The sequence below is a fragment of the Pongo pygmaeus genome, chromosome 6 (assembly GCF_028885625.2).
Source record: "Pongo pygmaeus isolate AG05252 chromosome 6, NHGRI_mPonPyg2-v2.0_pri, whole genome shotgun sequence".
Lineage (NCBI taxonomy): Eukaryota > Metazoa > Chordata > Mammalia > Primates > Hominidae > Pongo > Pongo pygmaeus.
This window is the reverse complement of record NC_072379.2, coordinates 69436311-69451582: the sequence shown is the minus strand read 5'-3', so window position 1 is coordinate 69451582 and position 15272 is coordinate 69436311. Positions and strand designations below refer to the sequence as shown.

Below are 15272 nucleotides of genomic sequence, written 5' to 3'. Positions count from 1 at the left end.
AGAAGACCACAACCAAGAAACAGTTCACAAAGTTTTAGTTGAATGAAAAATTTTAAAAAAGCACATCCAACTTCTTCAAACAATTTGTTTCTTCTGAGATTCCAGGTTTAATTTTGGTTATCCCATGATAAGTAGTTTACAACACTGGGAAAAGAAAGAAAAAAAAAGAAAAAATGTATTTTATTTGCATAGTTCTTATTTTTAATATTAATGTACATATCTAAGAATGTTTTCTTCATAGAGCTTTCATTCTACTTTTATGTGTAATTAAAATTGAAGAGGATTTGACATCCCAAATCCTTTTTAAATGTTTTTCTGTATATGGTCAACAGAAAACACAAAATAAAGTGATCCTTCCACCTCAGTCTCCTAAGTAGCTGGAACTACAGGAACGTGCCACCACATCCAGCTATTTGTTTATTTTTCATAGAGATAGGGTCTCACTATGTTGCACATGCTCCAGCTATAATTTATTGACTAATTCTAACCTTAATGAAATAGTTCCTGATTTTTAGATTTACCTCCAATTTCCCCATCCCATCTTAAATACTACCACAAACTGTTCTGAAAACTCTTTCCTAAATACACATAAGTTTCCTTCTCAAGAACTCATAATTTCTCCTTGTTCATCAAATCAATTTTAAGTATCAATCCTAAAATACCCCATCAACTAATCTAACTTTGCTTTCTTATCTAATTGCATTTTCCCCATTCCCTAACACATACCTTCCACTTCAATCAGACTAATTTTCTTCATTTCCTCAATATGTCAGATTCATACTTCTCACTTTATCATGTTTAATTAGAAAACCTACTTGCCACTTACTTAAATTGTACCCATTCTACAAGATCCATCTCATGCAGTACTTGTTTGTGCCATATGTTCTTCACAATAACTTAGATTTTATCTTGTATTGTTTAAGACGTTTAATCAATAAGCCACATTTCTCATGTAATTGAAGAAGAGGCTGGTGAAATCTTAAGTGCTTAATCAATGTGCATCGAATTGAGCTAAATTTATATACTTAACTTGAATTTATATGCTTCAATATTGTACTGTTGAGGTTAAACATCTTAAAAATTACTTTCATATTATTTTACATTATTTGGTCACTCCCAAGTTTTCTCAGCTACAGAGCTCATGAGGTTGAGACCACAGTGAGCTGTAGTTGTGCCACTGCACTCAGCCCAGGTGACAGAGCAACATCTTGTCTTAAAAATAAATAAAAATAAATGACAGATGAAAACTTTATTCTATCATATGATGTAATTTTATACATGTGGAAGTAAATGAATAAGCTTTCATGCACAGAGCACTGGAAATTTTGATGTAGTTTATTCTGTCCAATATATAAAATTACCTAGGAAAGTAATGAGCACTTAGTGTAATTCTCCAGTTTTCTGAGTTCACCTATTGAGGAAAACTGAAGAGTGTTTTCATAGTCAAGGTTCAACTGAATTTAAGTCCTGAGGGATGAAAGCTAAAGTATATACACACATATATATTTTAGGAAACTTTCTTAGGATACACACACACACACACACACACACACACACCCCTCCTAAGATACACACACACACACACACACACACACACACACACCCCTCCTAAGATACACACACACACACACACACACACACACACTTTCTTAGGATACACACACACACACACACACACCCCTCCTAAGAAAGTCTCAAGGGAAAAAATGTCAGTGGGATGAGCCCTTTTAGGAGAAGCAGAATAAAAGACTGATTACAAATCAAAAAGCCAAAGAAGAAGCCACAGACAGAAATGGAGACAAGATCCAGAAGCCAGTCTGAAACAGGAGGGCAACAAATCACGTCAGGAAATAACTGATATGAAGCACATCGGTGCTTTAATAGTGGCCGAATATGTGGGCTAGTTTAAAGGTGAAAAAGTCCCTTGACGCCATAAATATAACAACATATATTTCTAAAAAGAAATTCATTGAAAAGGGGGAGGAGAATTATTTTATTCCTTTAGAAAGTATAAGATCAAAGCACAGAGCAACATTTTTCCAAATCTGCTCAAAATCTTGCCAGGCGTGGTGTTATGTCAGTCCACTTCCACTTACAGAATTAGCCATAGTGCTTCTAATTATGACCACTGCAAAAAAAGTAAAAATACTAGCAAAATATAAATTGAAGTGAAAGCTATTCATTTATAGGAAAGGTATCATACAAACTCACAGACATTCTTAGAACTGGAGATTTATAAAATTTAGATACCAATTGAATATGCAATTGTTTCTTCTGCATTATTTGCCCAGGAGAACCAATACTTCACAAACTGTGTTTAGACTTTATTAGCTGAGCAAAATTAATGACAAGAGAATGCCACGAGACAATTTTGATAGTTGCTTTTCATATCATGAATACTTATCTTTCAAAAGAGGAAGCAATGTTAAATATGCTTAATATGGTTTAATCCTCTCAAAGACTTTGTAAGGTATGAATGAAACTTGTACATGTGTGTCAGTTAGGTTTTAGTACAGGAAACAGAGTAAGTTTCAGGTATTTCAAGTAAATAGGGATTTAAAACAGGGAATAAAATGCTTACTAAATCTTTGGAAAGGCTAGAGAGAGAGGCTCTAGGCTGGGAATTCAGAAATGTTTCCAGAACACTGTAGAACTGACTTATTAGAGAAAGATGACCTTTGCTTCAATCAGAAAAGTGGGGACTTCAGAAGTCATTATAAAACTTATTGACTTCAAAAACACACCACTGTAGCCACAATTAAGAGATCAGGGAGCCACTACTGCTCACACCCCTACAGCCTCTCAAACCCTAGAACTTGGATGCTGGAACGCATCACAGAAAAATCATGTTTCCACAATCTCACTTATTAGCAGAAAACAATGGAAGCAGCAGGAAGATGACCTCCACTTGACTTTTGCTTCCAAATCTCAACAAGTGCATCTAATTGGATGAAACTTATTTACATTTGGAAGTTTAATGGCACAGGAATCTGGGAAAATTTAGTTTTTAGCTTTCCAGCTGCTGTAGTATAGAAATACACAGTATGGAAAAGTGCAAATGGCTGCCAGTTGGCCATATCCACCATACTGAGATTCAAAGGTTTTAGAAATTTCTTATCCAAGGTCACAGAACTTGTGAGTGCTAGAGCAACAAACTTGAATTCAAAGATTTTGGCCACTTGCCCAGTGCTCTTTCCACTACATCAGTCTACAGCACTGATTACTTTCTGAAGACATTTGCCAAAGGAGACATATTTTCAAACCTTGTGCTAATTATATTTTTCACTGAAGCATTAATTCAGGCATCTGTGAACATTGTTACCTTTTAGTCTTATGTCAAACCTAGTTCTTCTTCCAAACTCAGACTTAATCTTATTTTACAGTAATTACAGTTAAACCAACACTGCTAGGGTTTAATACCTTTGAGTATTTTTCTCAGCAGGCTTGCTGCTTAATCCATTTAATGTCAGAACAACACAAACCTTCTTATTAAAATGGGGGAAAGGACATTATTAGAGACTGCATTAGTGGTTTTTTCTTCTTTGGGGTAAAACCTACCAACATGGCAATATTTGCACCTTATCTTTATTTTGTTTTCTGCTGACCACATACAGAAAAACATTAAAAAAGGAAAGATTTCGGATGTTAAATCCTCTTGAATTCTAATTACACATAAAAGAAAAGTAGAATGAAAGCTCTCTGAAGCAAATATTCCTAGATTTGTACTTTAATATTAAAATTAAAAATATGAACTATGCAAATATATTTGGACAAAATGAAAAAATATAATGCCTCAGTAATATCTCATTCATATTCAATTAAATCATCACTTTCATTTCAAATGCACTTTAATTTGGGGAACATATTTTAAAATGCACATACAATGACCTAAGTACAAAAATTCCTAACATATACATTAAGAGAAAAATAGAAATTACTACCTAACACTTCTGATTAGACTTAAGCAACAATACTATGTTAAAATTAAAGAGGTGATTAAATTCATATAAATAAAAGGTACATATCATTATTGTAGTTAGAAGAGATTTGATTGTGCTCTTTAAACAAGGAGATAATTATTGTCCAAAAGTTGTTAGATCAAGTGGATCTAGTAGTTTTGTGCTAAGACCATATAGAAAAGAATATAATAAAGAAACAATGTATGTGGTTGTTAAGGATCAAATAAAGACGTTATCTGAGTCTTGTGTAGGTTGGATTACATCAGTATCACAGATTATTTATCTCCACATATTAATTAGATACAGAATGTTAACTTTATAAGAGTTGGCACATTTTTAAATCAAAAGGAACTATTGTATTCAGCATACAAAGCAGTGAAGGCTGTGATTAACCTCAAGAGAAGTTTGGGGTGCTTACTAGAGAAAACAATTGATCCTGAGATTTTTCTGAACATTTCTGTTATTGGAATCCATCTTTTGTAAAAGACTGTTTTCACTCCTGAAAGTCATTATGTACTCTGTGTACACACACACATACACACACACACACACCCCCCTATATATAATATACACACATATAAATGTTGAGGGGTATATTAGAGAGAGAGATCACACAATAAGGCTTTTTCCTTTGCTTTTTACATAGGAAACTAAAATAGTAAGTTCAATTTAACTTCTAAATTCATTCAGATTAGAAAGAAAAATAATTAAAAATTGCGATAGTATATTCTTTTTTGTTGAAGGATCTTTCACATTAAAGTCAGCAGTATTATTTGGTAAGTGGGCTAGACAGTAGAACTTAAAAAATATATCCCTATCTCAGTTATCCCACATATTTAGTATCTTATAAGAAATGACCAGGCTGGGCATGGTGGCTCATGCCTGTAATTCCTGCACTTTGCAGGGCCGAGGCAGGTGGATCACCTGAGGTCAGGAGTTCGAGACCAGCCTGACCAATATGGTGAAATTCCATCTTTACTAAAATTACAAATTAGCTGGGTGTGGTGGCATGCACATGTAGTCCCAGCTACGTGGAAGGCCGAGGCTGGAGAATCGCTTGAACCCGGGAGGTGGAGGTTGCAGTAAGCCGAGATCGTGCCACTGCACTCTAGCCTTAGTGACAGACTAAGACTCCATCTCAAAAAACAAAACAAAACAAAAAACAAACAAACAAAAAGAAATGACCAAAGACCATAAGTTGTAAACTACAGAAGTTGAAGGCACCTTTATAATGATTATATATATGTAATTATATATATTATTTAATATATATATGTTTGTGTGTACTTGCTTTTTAAACAGACTTATGTTGGACATATATTTCAATGTCAAAGACAGTGCTTTTCATTGTTCTTTAGGTAAAATAATGAGGTGTACATGACTCTAGTAAGAGCTAATTGGAAAATCATAACTTTTGACACTCCTTTTCTGTTTTTGTTTTCTTATTTTTTGACTTAATTAAAAGGATGTATAGAAAATATGAAAAATTAAGTATTAATTTCATGGTGACAGATATTTACCATCTATTTTTTCTGAGCATAACATATAGTAATATAGAACTCAGAAATTACTGGCTTAAATCAATGCTATTGTTTATTACCAAATTAACCATTATTATTCTAGTCATCTACTGAGCAGTATAGTTTCCAAATAAAACTTAAATTGCCACTTAGAGACTTGACCCTAAAAATGTAATGACATAAAGTGCTCAGTTTTGAGAAGTATATTTCACTTTGTGTACTGATGGATTTTCCTCATCTTGTTGAGCAGATACTAAAAGGTAAGAAAACGGCTATTAAGTTACAGCTATGAAGTACTATTTCTTATTATTATTTAAAAAAAATCATCTTTAGGTTGACCGATAATGACATTTCTTTTAGGACTGAGTGTTTGTGTGCCTAAAAACCATGACCTACTTCATAATTGGCTAATACCTTCAGTATGAACAAACTTTTTAAGAATAAACTGCTGTATGTGAGACTATTTCTTTTATTAATATTTCATGTAGCGCATGTTTATAAATATTTGAGAAAATTCTATCAGAATGTCAACCTTTTTTATATCCTAAAATAGGCAAATACTAATTAAAACAAAATGGTCTGGGGGATTGAATTACCCTATACTGACCTCCATTTTTCTCATCATCTTGTTAATGCAGTTCTTACTGCAATTAACATTTGTCTGAACTGTTCAAGAGTAACTAAAAAAATCAGAGTTTGCATTTTATATCATTCATTTACTTTGCATATACAATCAAAGCACTCTAACAGGATACAGATTGGTGTTTTTACTAATATGGGCGTATGTCGACTTTCTTTTATAGGGGAGAGTTGCTTCAAAGAATTATACAAAAAAGCTGGCATAAATATGACCACTCACAAAATGTGTTTAAATAAGTAAATAATATGGAAAAATATAACACAAATATGTAATGAATATTTGAAAACCCTGGTGTCTGAAGAGTTTAGACAGGGATCGTTTACATTATAATATACTTGGTATTTCTTTAAATACCAATGTATCCCAAAATAATTATTCGATTCACATGCTTTTCTCTGAAACATATTTGCTTTATGTAATTTATTTAAAGACTCAGATAACCAGAATGAATTCAACCTAACACAAGGATTAAAAGAATGTAAGAGATCTGTCCAAGATCTGGGAATAAATTGAATCCTTCCTGCTCATTTTCATCAGAAGCCCTCGCCTCTGCGAAGACAGATGGGAGCTCCATCTACATTCAGGCAGGAAGGCCACTCAACTAAAGTTTAAAGTTTTACAAGGAAAATTCCTACAGCTTGCTTTAGGAGGGAAGGGTGGAGAACATTCTGTTTTACAGGACACTCCACCCTCAGCTATATCCCCTTGATTAATTATGTAACCAGATCTCCTTCATCAACTTACCAATCAGGTAATGGCAGGTATTTCTGATGCTTGGTATGGGGTCTGAGTGAGGAGGGTCCTAAGAATATTACTTATGCAGCTGTTTTGCATAGCATTAAACTGAAAAGCTTTAACTTGCAGTACAAATTAACATTTGTTCCAGATGTTTTTTTAAAAAAACTATTATTTTAGCATGTAAGCTTTATAGACATAAATCCTGTCTACTGATACATTATAAAGTCTTATAAAAGTCAGTGATTATATACAGGAAAGTAGATAAAGGAGAAATTTCAAATGCATAAGAACAAGCAAAAAGGTATTCGTAAGGTATTAGAAACTATTAGCATTTTAGTATAAATAACTGGTGAATACAGCAAAATGAATAATTTGTGGTTAGTGTAAATCAGCTAAATTCTTGAAATGCACAATGAACTATACATATTCTTCAGCCCACGGAGGCCATACAATGGAGATTTGGGATTCTAACTTTGTTTTCAAACTGGAGAAGTGCAGAAACTTTGAATCTTTTTAAATTTATCTTCCATCTGTTTCCTGTAATATCAAGATTTAGAGCAAGGTCTAAAGCTTTATCTTACGTAAAAGCTGGGTGCCTAATATGTCTCTGTCCTGACCTCCCATGGAAACAATTATCAGGCTTCAGATATTTTGTCTCTCAATTTTTTAACTTGAAAGTACATGGCTATTTATTTTTGCACTTATTTTTTGTTTTTATTGTGCAATTTTTCAACATATGGCAAAGTTGAAAGAATACCACAAATGTTTATATACCTTTCATAATTGTGTATATGTATATGTGTATGTGTGTATATATATATACATGTATATATATATGAATGTTGCAGCATGCATTTCCTGGGAATAAGGATCTTCTTTTACATAACCACAATACCTCTATCACCTGTAAAATCCCGATTCCAGGATACAACATAGATAAATTAAATAAAAATTTTTGTAGTGGAGCCAAGGATCAGTAATTTTTATAGTTCTCAAGTGACTACAATATGCAACAAATGTTGAGAACCACTGTCCACACATTAATTAAATTTGTTAAATATTTTCAGTAAAGAATACATTTTGTTTCTTAATATGAATAAGAATGATAGCCTTTTAAAGCTTAGCAAATCTAAATTATATATATTAGGTCAGCATCTTACAATAATTTACATTTCCTTAAGCTGTTCTTATCAAGTTAATAATTTTCTTTGTTAAATAAATGTATTTTATCTTAATTTCAGTTTCTTCCATATCATGATTTAAAATGCAGAAAGTATGCATTGTTGTGTAGATTCCAAATATATCTCCAAAGTTAAATGGATTTTAGTAAAAATGATATTTATACATATATATTTTAATAAAATGTTTAATAAATTAGACATGAATCTTAGTATGTGAAACACAAAGCTCTTTTATAACTTTCCCCATAATCAAATTTCAAATTCATGAGAATTAAGTCTGGAAAGAAAAAAAATCGAAATCCAAACTTACTGCATGTTAACATTTTAATAATGTACTTTCATGTGTTAAAAACCTAAATGTTTCTTACAACAAAGCATTATCCATAAGTGAATAAAAATAATTTTGATTAATAACAAATTATTCCTATCTTGTAGTTTCCTTGTCAGAATTAAGATTAGCATTATCTATGAATTACTTCTCTGTGGCTTCTATGACACTGTTGTATCCAAGCAAGTAAAGAAGACATCAAGCATTTAGAAACAGCCCTTAGATGTCTATGTCTGTTCTTCAGTGTTAGGAGTAAAAGCAAGAAATGTGTAAACTGATTATTTTTAATAAATGAATCAGAACAGTTCAAAGTGAGATAAGTTATACATTTTAGACTGGAGCAGAAGTCACAAGACCCAGATTCTAGGCTATGATTAGCAGGGCACTTGATCTCTCTGAGCCTGAAGTTTCTCACCTGTTAAATAAAGGATTTAGTTATGCCAAAGGTCCCAAACTTTCTCAGTTCACAGCATTCCTAGTGTCTCAGTAATTTTTTCATGGTGTTGCAAGCTAAAAGAAACACCTAACAGTTCCATTTATTAAACAGTTAAATCCAAACTTATGTTTGTCTATCCTAACAACTTAGTAGCTATTTAAAAAATAATATACATTAACATTTTTTATTCTTAATGGGATGTGCACATCTGTTGGGCACTTCATAACTTCTCAAACTTTGGAATAAACTTGGAAACCGCTACCCTCATTTCCTGTTCTACAGTAATTTTCCCATAGTCCTTGTGTTTTATTACAGCAATTTACAAAAACACAGCCTCACAAAGATACGATGTCAAAAGGAATGAAGTACAATTTAATGTGTAGAAGTTCTGAACTACCTCAAGATAGTGGTTTGCATGGTGTCCAACTGATGTCACTGTGTTGGCCTTGAAAATTTAAAATATCCCATGATAGTGCCCCTGTGAGTTTGTTGTGGTGCTCCTGGGGTGCCTCAGTACATAGTTTAGGAAGAATGGACTACCGTCTGTAAAATACTTCATATAGCTACAATGTGTGTTGTAAACTGTAAAAGACAATTCTGAGGGCCTGAAGTAAGCAGCTGCAGAATTGAAGAGGAGATTAAAAAGTGATACATGTTCAGTCTGCATGAAATACCCCTTCCTCCCCAGGTCACCTATAAAATGCCTACCTATGCCTCAAAACTCAGCTCAAGCTCCCTCAGGGTAACCTCCCCTTACCAAGTCAAATCCACCTATTATACATTCTCAGAGTATTCATTTCACAGTACTTGCCCCAGTTGTAATTATACATTCATTTGTGTAACTATCTGGTTAATTCTTGTCTCTCTCATTAGAATGTAAGCTCTAAGAGGAAAGAACGTGTCTGATATCACTACTGTAACCCACAGTGTCTGGTATATTATAGGGGCTAAAATCTTGCTTAGTGAAATGACCTGTGATAGAATAGGTTTAGCATTCATTTTGATTATTTTCCTTTATTCAAGAATAGCTGATATTTATAATAGCATTCCTAAAACATTTTTCTCATACTGTTTCGCAGGAGAAAGAAACCCATACACATACAGCTGCATCTGAAACCTCAGAAAGTAAGCTCAATCCAATGGATTAAAAGGATGTTCTTTGGATAAGGTAATCAAATGTTTACCGACTCTTATAGCCAAATTAATTGTTATGAGAAAAAAATAATGTAACTACAAAAAAAAAAACAAAACTGCTCACAAAAAAGTTTTTAAATCTTAGCAGATGGCCACAAACCATACTTTGAGAACCATGTTCCACAGTGCCAATACAGGAAGTTTCTAGATAATGGCAGCTCATTTTTTAAAAATGGCACTACACTATACTGTATTCACATGCTAGCAAAACTATTAAGGTAAGTTCACGTCACTATTAAAATAAAATGAATTCTGGGAATTTTGTTGATATTTAATTTTAATCTTAATTATGCAAAGATCTATTACTTAACTAAGACTATGTAACATAATACAGCATATGACTTCTGGATAATGAAAATAATCCTAAAGTTAAACATAAAAAAATAAGGATATGAAAGTCAAAATAAGGTAGAAAATGACCATACCAAATAGCCAACAACCTTAAAAAGGGTAGGATTTTTTTAAATCACTCAATTAAGATTGGTTCATTGCATTTAGTACATCTCTTTTATGAAGAGGAGTTATAAGCTACAGAATCAATAAATTGTTTTGATATAAATTTTTCACCCTTAAAGTTCCTAGCTAGGAGGAAATAATTCTTTTACACTTACACGTTTTAGATAGAATACACTTACACGCTATGAGTAAGCACAGATAAAGAAATGAAAGAGAAGGGAAAATAGAGATGGTTGATTCTGCCTCTGCAATTGCTAATTCATAAACATCAAACTTTGCCAGTGTACACTGTCTTCTTTGGGAATTTGCTCCATCTTTTTCCTTAAACTGAAAGCTGGCTTACTGAGGCTATCACTTTCCTATAAGCTCTCCCTAATACTGCCTAATTATTTTCTCTTATCACACAACCAGGATATAGGGTGGATGTCCATCTACTTCCTTGTTGTCACTTCCCAGATCACTTTTACTTTATGCTCTTCTAAAATTAAAACAAAGATCATCGACCACAAAACACAGTTGTTCTTTTGTAGCTCATGCTAGAATACCCTCTTTGTTACATCTCCTTCATCCTTCTGATCCAAAATTTAGTAGCCTACTATATCTCACTCACTGTCCTTCTTTCCTCCAGCTATGGTAGAGAACTGCTCCTCCAACTTTAAGTACATTTGAATTACCTGGGAGTTCTTGTGAACTTCCGGTTCTGATTTAACAAGGACACCCAAAGAGTCTGCATTTCTTGTAACTCTCATAAGAAGCTGTGGAGTACTCTGAATAGCAAAGCACTGTAAGTGCTGTTTCTGTTAGTATCTAATCTATTAATCCTAATCTCCCATTTATGCTTTGGCGCTCATTCCCTCCTGCTTTTGCTATCTTAGTACCTATCATTCCTTCACTGTTCCCTCAGGTTCCCTACATAGTTTATCTCTACTCCCTCTAAGCTGCTCAGTATCGCCCGTTAAAGAACTAAACCAAAACTAGAAAACCCTTATTTAACCCTTCACTCCCCCTACATACCATCTGATGTGTCTCTCATCCACAGCTAAACTTGGAAGAAGAATTGTCTGCTTGAGGATGCCATTTCGTCATCTTCAGCTCAATCCTATACCCACTTCAATGTTATTTGCAGGCCCATTACCCCACTAACACTGCATTCACGAAAGTCATCAATGACTACACATTGAGAAGACAAGAATGACATTTTCAGTTCTCCTGTAATTTGAATTTCTCAACAGTATTCAATATTGTTAATTACTCCCAATATTTTTCCACATGGTCCTCCATGACACAACACATAATAGTCCCCTTATTATCTATTTTCCTGTCTATTGTAAAGACTTCCCCCACACCCCAAAAAAGGTCAAGGAAACTCCTAGCCTTCAAGTCTCAACTCAAATCTGGCCTTCTGAAGCCTCCCTAACTAGGAAAATACAGTCCCATTGGTTGTCTACCAGTTAATTGTAATTCTTAGCCACAAGTTAGCTACCCACCGTCTCTCAAACAGGTGAAGTTAAGCTCAATATTTGGCATATCTTGATATACTTTGTACAGTCTAGCTACAATGAGTTTGCCTATGCACGAAGATGGCTACCGGCGGGGGGCGTCCTTACGTCCTACGTCATCACGTGCCGGGATGAGGGTGGGGCCCTCAAGGAAGATGGAATGGAATTCAGATGGGCGGGCGCAAGCAGGACGGGGCGGGGCTACGCGGGATCTGGGCGGGGCGGGGCCGGTGAGGGGTCGGGGGTGCTCCTGCTATTCAGCCGGTGCGCGCGGCGGCGGGAGGCAGTGGTTGGGGAGTCCCCTCGACGCTCTGCTCCGAGAGCGTGCCCCAGACCGCCACCTCAGACCAGGGGCAGCCGTGTAGCCGAACGGAAGCTGGGAGCAACCGGGACTGGTGGCCGGCGCCCGAGCTCCGCAGGCGGGAAGCACCTAGGATTTGGGAAGTCCCAGGAGCAGCGCGGCGGCGCCTCCCTCACCCAAGGGGCCGCGGCGACGGTCACGGGGCGCGGCGCCACCGTGCGCGACCCAGGCCAGGATTCTAAATAGACGGCCCAGGCTCCTCCTCCGCCCGGGCCGCCTCACCTGCGGGCATTACCGCGCCGCCTCCGCCAGTGTAGACGGCACCTGCGCCGCCTTGCTCGCGGGTCTCCGCCCCTCGCCCCCCCTCACTGCGCCAGGCCCAGGCAGCTCACCTGTACTGGCGCAGGCTGCCGAAGCCTGCGGGAGCCGAGGCGCTGAGGCGCGGCGCCCACGCCACTGTCCGGAGAGGACGCAGGTGGAGCGGGCGCGGCTTCGCGGAACCCGGCGCCGGCCGCCGCAGTCGTCCCAGCCTACACCGGGTTCTGGGGACCCGGCCGCCAGTGCCCGGGGAGTAGCCGCCGCCGTCGGCTGGGCACCATGAACAGCAGCAGCGCCAACATCACCTACGCCAGTCGCAAGCGGCGGAAGCCGGTGCAGAAAACGTGAGTGTCCCGAGCGCGTCCTCATCGCGGGGGCTGGGCGCTCAGGCACGCGGGTGCGGGAGGCAGCCCCACCCCGCCCCCAAATCCCTGCGATCCTGGGATTAAGTCCATTCCCGGCACTGCCCGTGGAATCGAGGTTTGGAGGCCGGTCGGGAGACAGAGGACTTGGATTCTCCCTTTTTCAATGATTGCATTTTAAAAATTGTCCTCCCACTCATCCTCTTCCCCCGCACCAGTGCATACACACGCCCTCACATTTGCAACTTTGTTCTCTCTGATTTGGTCCTGATTTGTTGACAGCTCTGATCTGCCTTGGGCTAATGGATTAGTTAGTATAAACCTGTCTTGAAATCTCCTTCCACTTTTAATATCCGCATGGGTTAGGTTAGAGGACGGTCTTAATTCTCATTCTTCGTAGAGTTTGGTAGGGCGAGATGTTTTAAAGAGCTAAACACATGCTGACTTTTACGAAGCAGCTGAGTGCCTCTAAAGGTACTTTTTGGTCCCCACCAACTGGCTTTGTGTTGCGCTCTTATTTACTTATTTGGCAGCAATTTTGTAGCGCTCATTGTGACCATATCGGTAAAGTGGATAGAAGTGGTAGCAGGTGGAAGTGGATGCAACGGACAGGATACGGTGGAGGATTTGTATTCTTCAGACATCTTTTTCGGAAGCTTGCTTATCACTTATGGGGTGGCTTTAGGGTCTGTAAAATAAAAGATTTAGAACTGCATTTGAGAGAGGTTTTCATTCTTAACATCTACCTCTAATTCTTTTCCCCTTCAAAGTTTTCTTCTAATTGAGTGAGTACAAACTTGCTTTTGTCGTTGTCGGTTGATTTTGGTGGAATATTTGTGTGAGATGGCAAATTTTTTGTGTATGTCAGAAAAAACTATCCGTGCTCAAAACATTTCCTGTTGTGAGGTGGTTATATTCATGTGTTTATTCCAATTTTTTATTTCTAGATCTCTGAGTTACTTTACCTACATGTGTTTCAAGTTTTCATAAACAATTTTAAGAACGCTTAAACGTCTTCTCAGACCAAATCAGAAGTGTGCATTTTGCTTAGACTCCAACTATCACTAATGGGAACCAGAAAAATAACACTTTAAGATTTACATTTAAAACCAGTTATTGGTTTAAAGTTTCATTCAAAATTTTAGTTTCCTTTCAGAATTTCAGTTATCATAGTTCTTCAGAACTAGACTTATGAATTGGCATTAACAGAGGATAATAATCTATAGACTGATTAAAATTTGGAAGTTTTATGGTACAGTGTGTCTTAAGGGAATATTGTCAAACCAGCAGTTTTCTACCTTGGCAGTTTGAGACATCGGTTTATAATACTTTTAATTTTGTAGAATCGTTTCTTATATTAAAGTATGTTTGTCTTATTTGACATTGTCCTTGATGGTTAAAGTTGGGAGGCATCCCAAATGTCTGTTCTGTGTGTTTATTAATACAATAATACACTTAGCATCATATATATAATAGCGATGTCATGGGTTTTATGTGTATGGTGAGAAAACATGAAGATCTCCCTAATGTGTTTTTAAGATACTGGGTTTCAGTTAGGGTGTTATAAAAGGACCTGGATGGCTTCGTAAACAAAAACAAATGCCATAATTTTGTATTCATTATACAGTTTAACATTTATGGATTTTAGTTATTTTGCGTAAAATGTACTTTCTATTTATCGTAATATTATACTTACTTAGTCTTTATTATACTTGTATTAATCTCCTGTAATATAACGAAAGTATTTTTTCCATTCACCCACATTTTATTTTGTTAGCATAGATGTTTATCAGATCTCTACTGAGCACCGTATATTGCTTCTAATCATACAGATGCCTTAAATATCACCAGCTTGCTGTGTAAGAAAAGGCTAGTGCTGACATTTTCATTATCAAGTGAAAGTGTTTATATAAATTATTTTTACCTGAATGAAAAATTGTTAACTTTATAATGCAGTTAATCAAAGTTTATTTTAGAAATAAAGTCATTAAACCTGATATTAAATTTGAGTTTTAAAATTAAACTACCAGTTTGTGGCCTAATGAGCCCCAAAACGTGCCAACATTGGGGAAAATAGATCTTGTTTTGAGCTGAAAATGCTATCCAGACCTACTTAACTTTGACCTCTTAAATGAGAGCCATTTTATTTTATTTTATTTTATTTTATTTTTATTTTATTTACAGATAAAATATGCTGTAGCATTATTATAGGACTGTTGAAAAAGACAGCCAATTAAATATAAATTTTATGGAATATAAGTATTCCATAAAATTTTGCAGTAAAGTAGGTGACAATTGTAACCTGAAGCTCTTTCAATCTTGAGTTGAATTTATTAAGAA

The 15272-nt window shown here is 36.1% G+C and overlaps 1 protein-coding gene and 1 long non-coding RNA gene across 2 annotated transcripts in view; one reads left to right on the top strand and one right to left on the bottom strand.

Annotated features, from left to right (window-relative positions):
• Nucleotides 1-12049, bottom strand: part of LOC129041344 (uncharacterized) — an 86285-nt gene extending 74236 nt beyond the window's left edge. Inside the window, exon 1 of the long non-coding RNA XR_008503838.1 lies at nt 11940-12049. This is a non-coding gene — a long non-coding RNA (uncharacterized LOC129041344). The remainder of the gene's footprint in view (nt 1-11939) is intronic.
• Nucleotides 12050-12140: 91 nt separating this feature from the next.
• Nucleotides 12141-15272, top strand: part of AHR (aryl hydrocarbon receptor) — a 47060-nt gene continuing 43928 nt past the window's right edge. Inside the window, exon 1 of the mRNA XM_054496857.2 lies at nt 12141-12914. Within this exon, the coding sequence (XP_054352832.1) occupies nt 12850-12914 (65 nt within the window). The 5' untranslated portion in view covers nt 12141-12849. The remainder of the gene's footprint in view (nt 12915-15272) is intronic.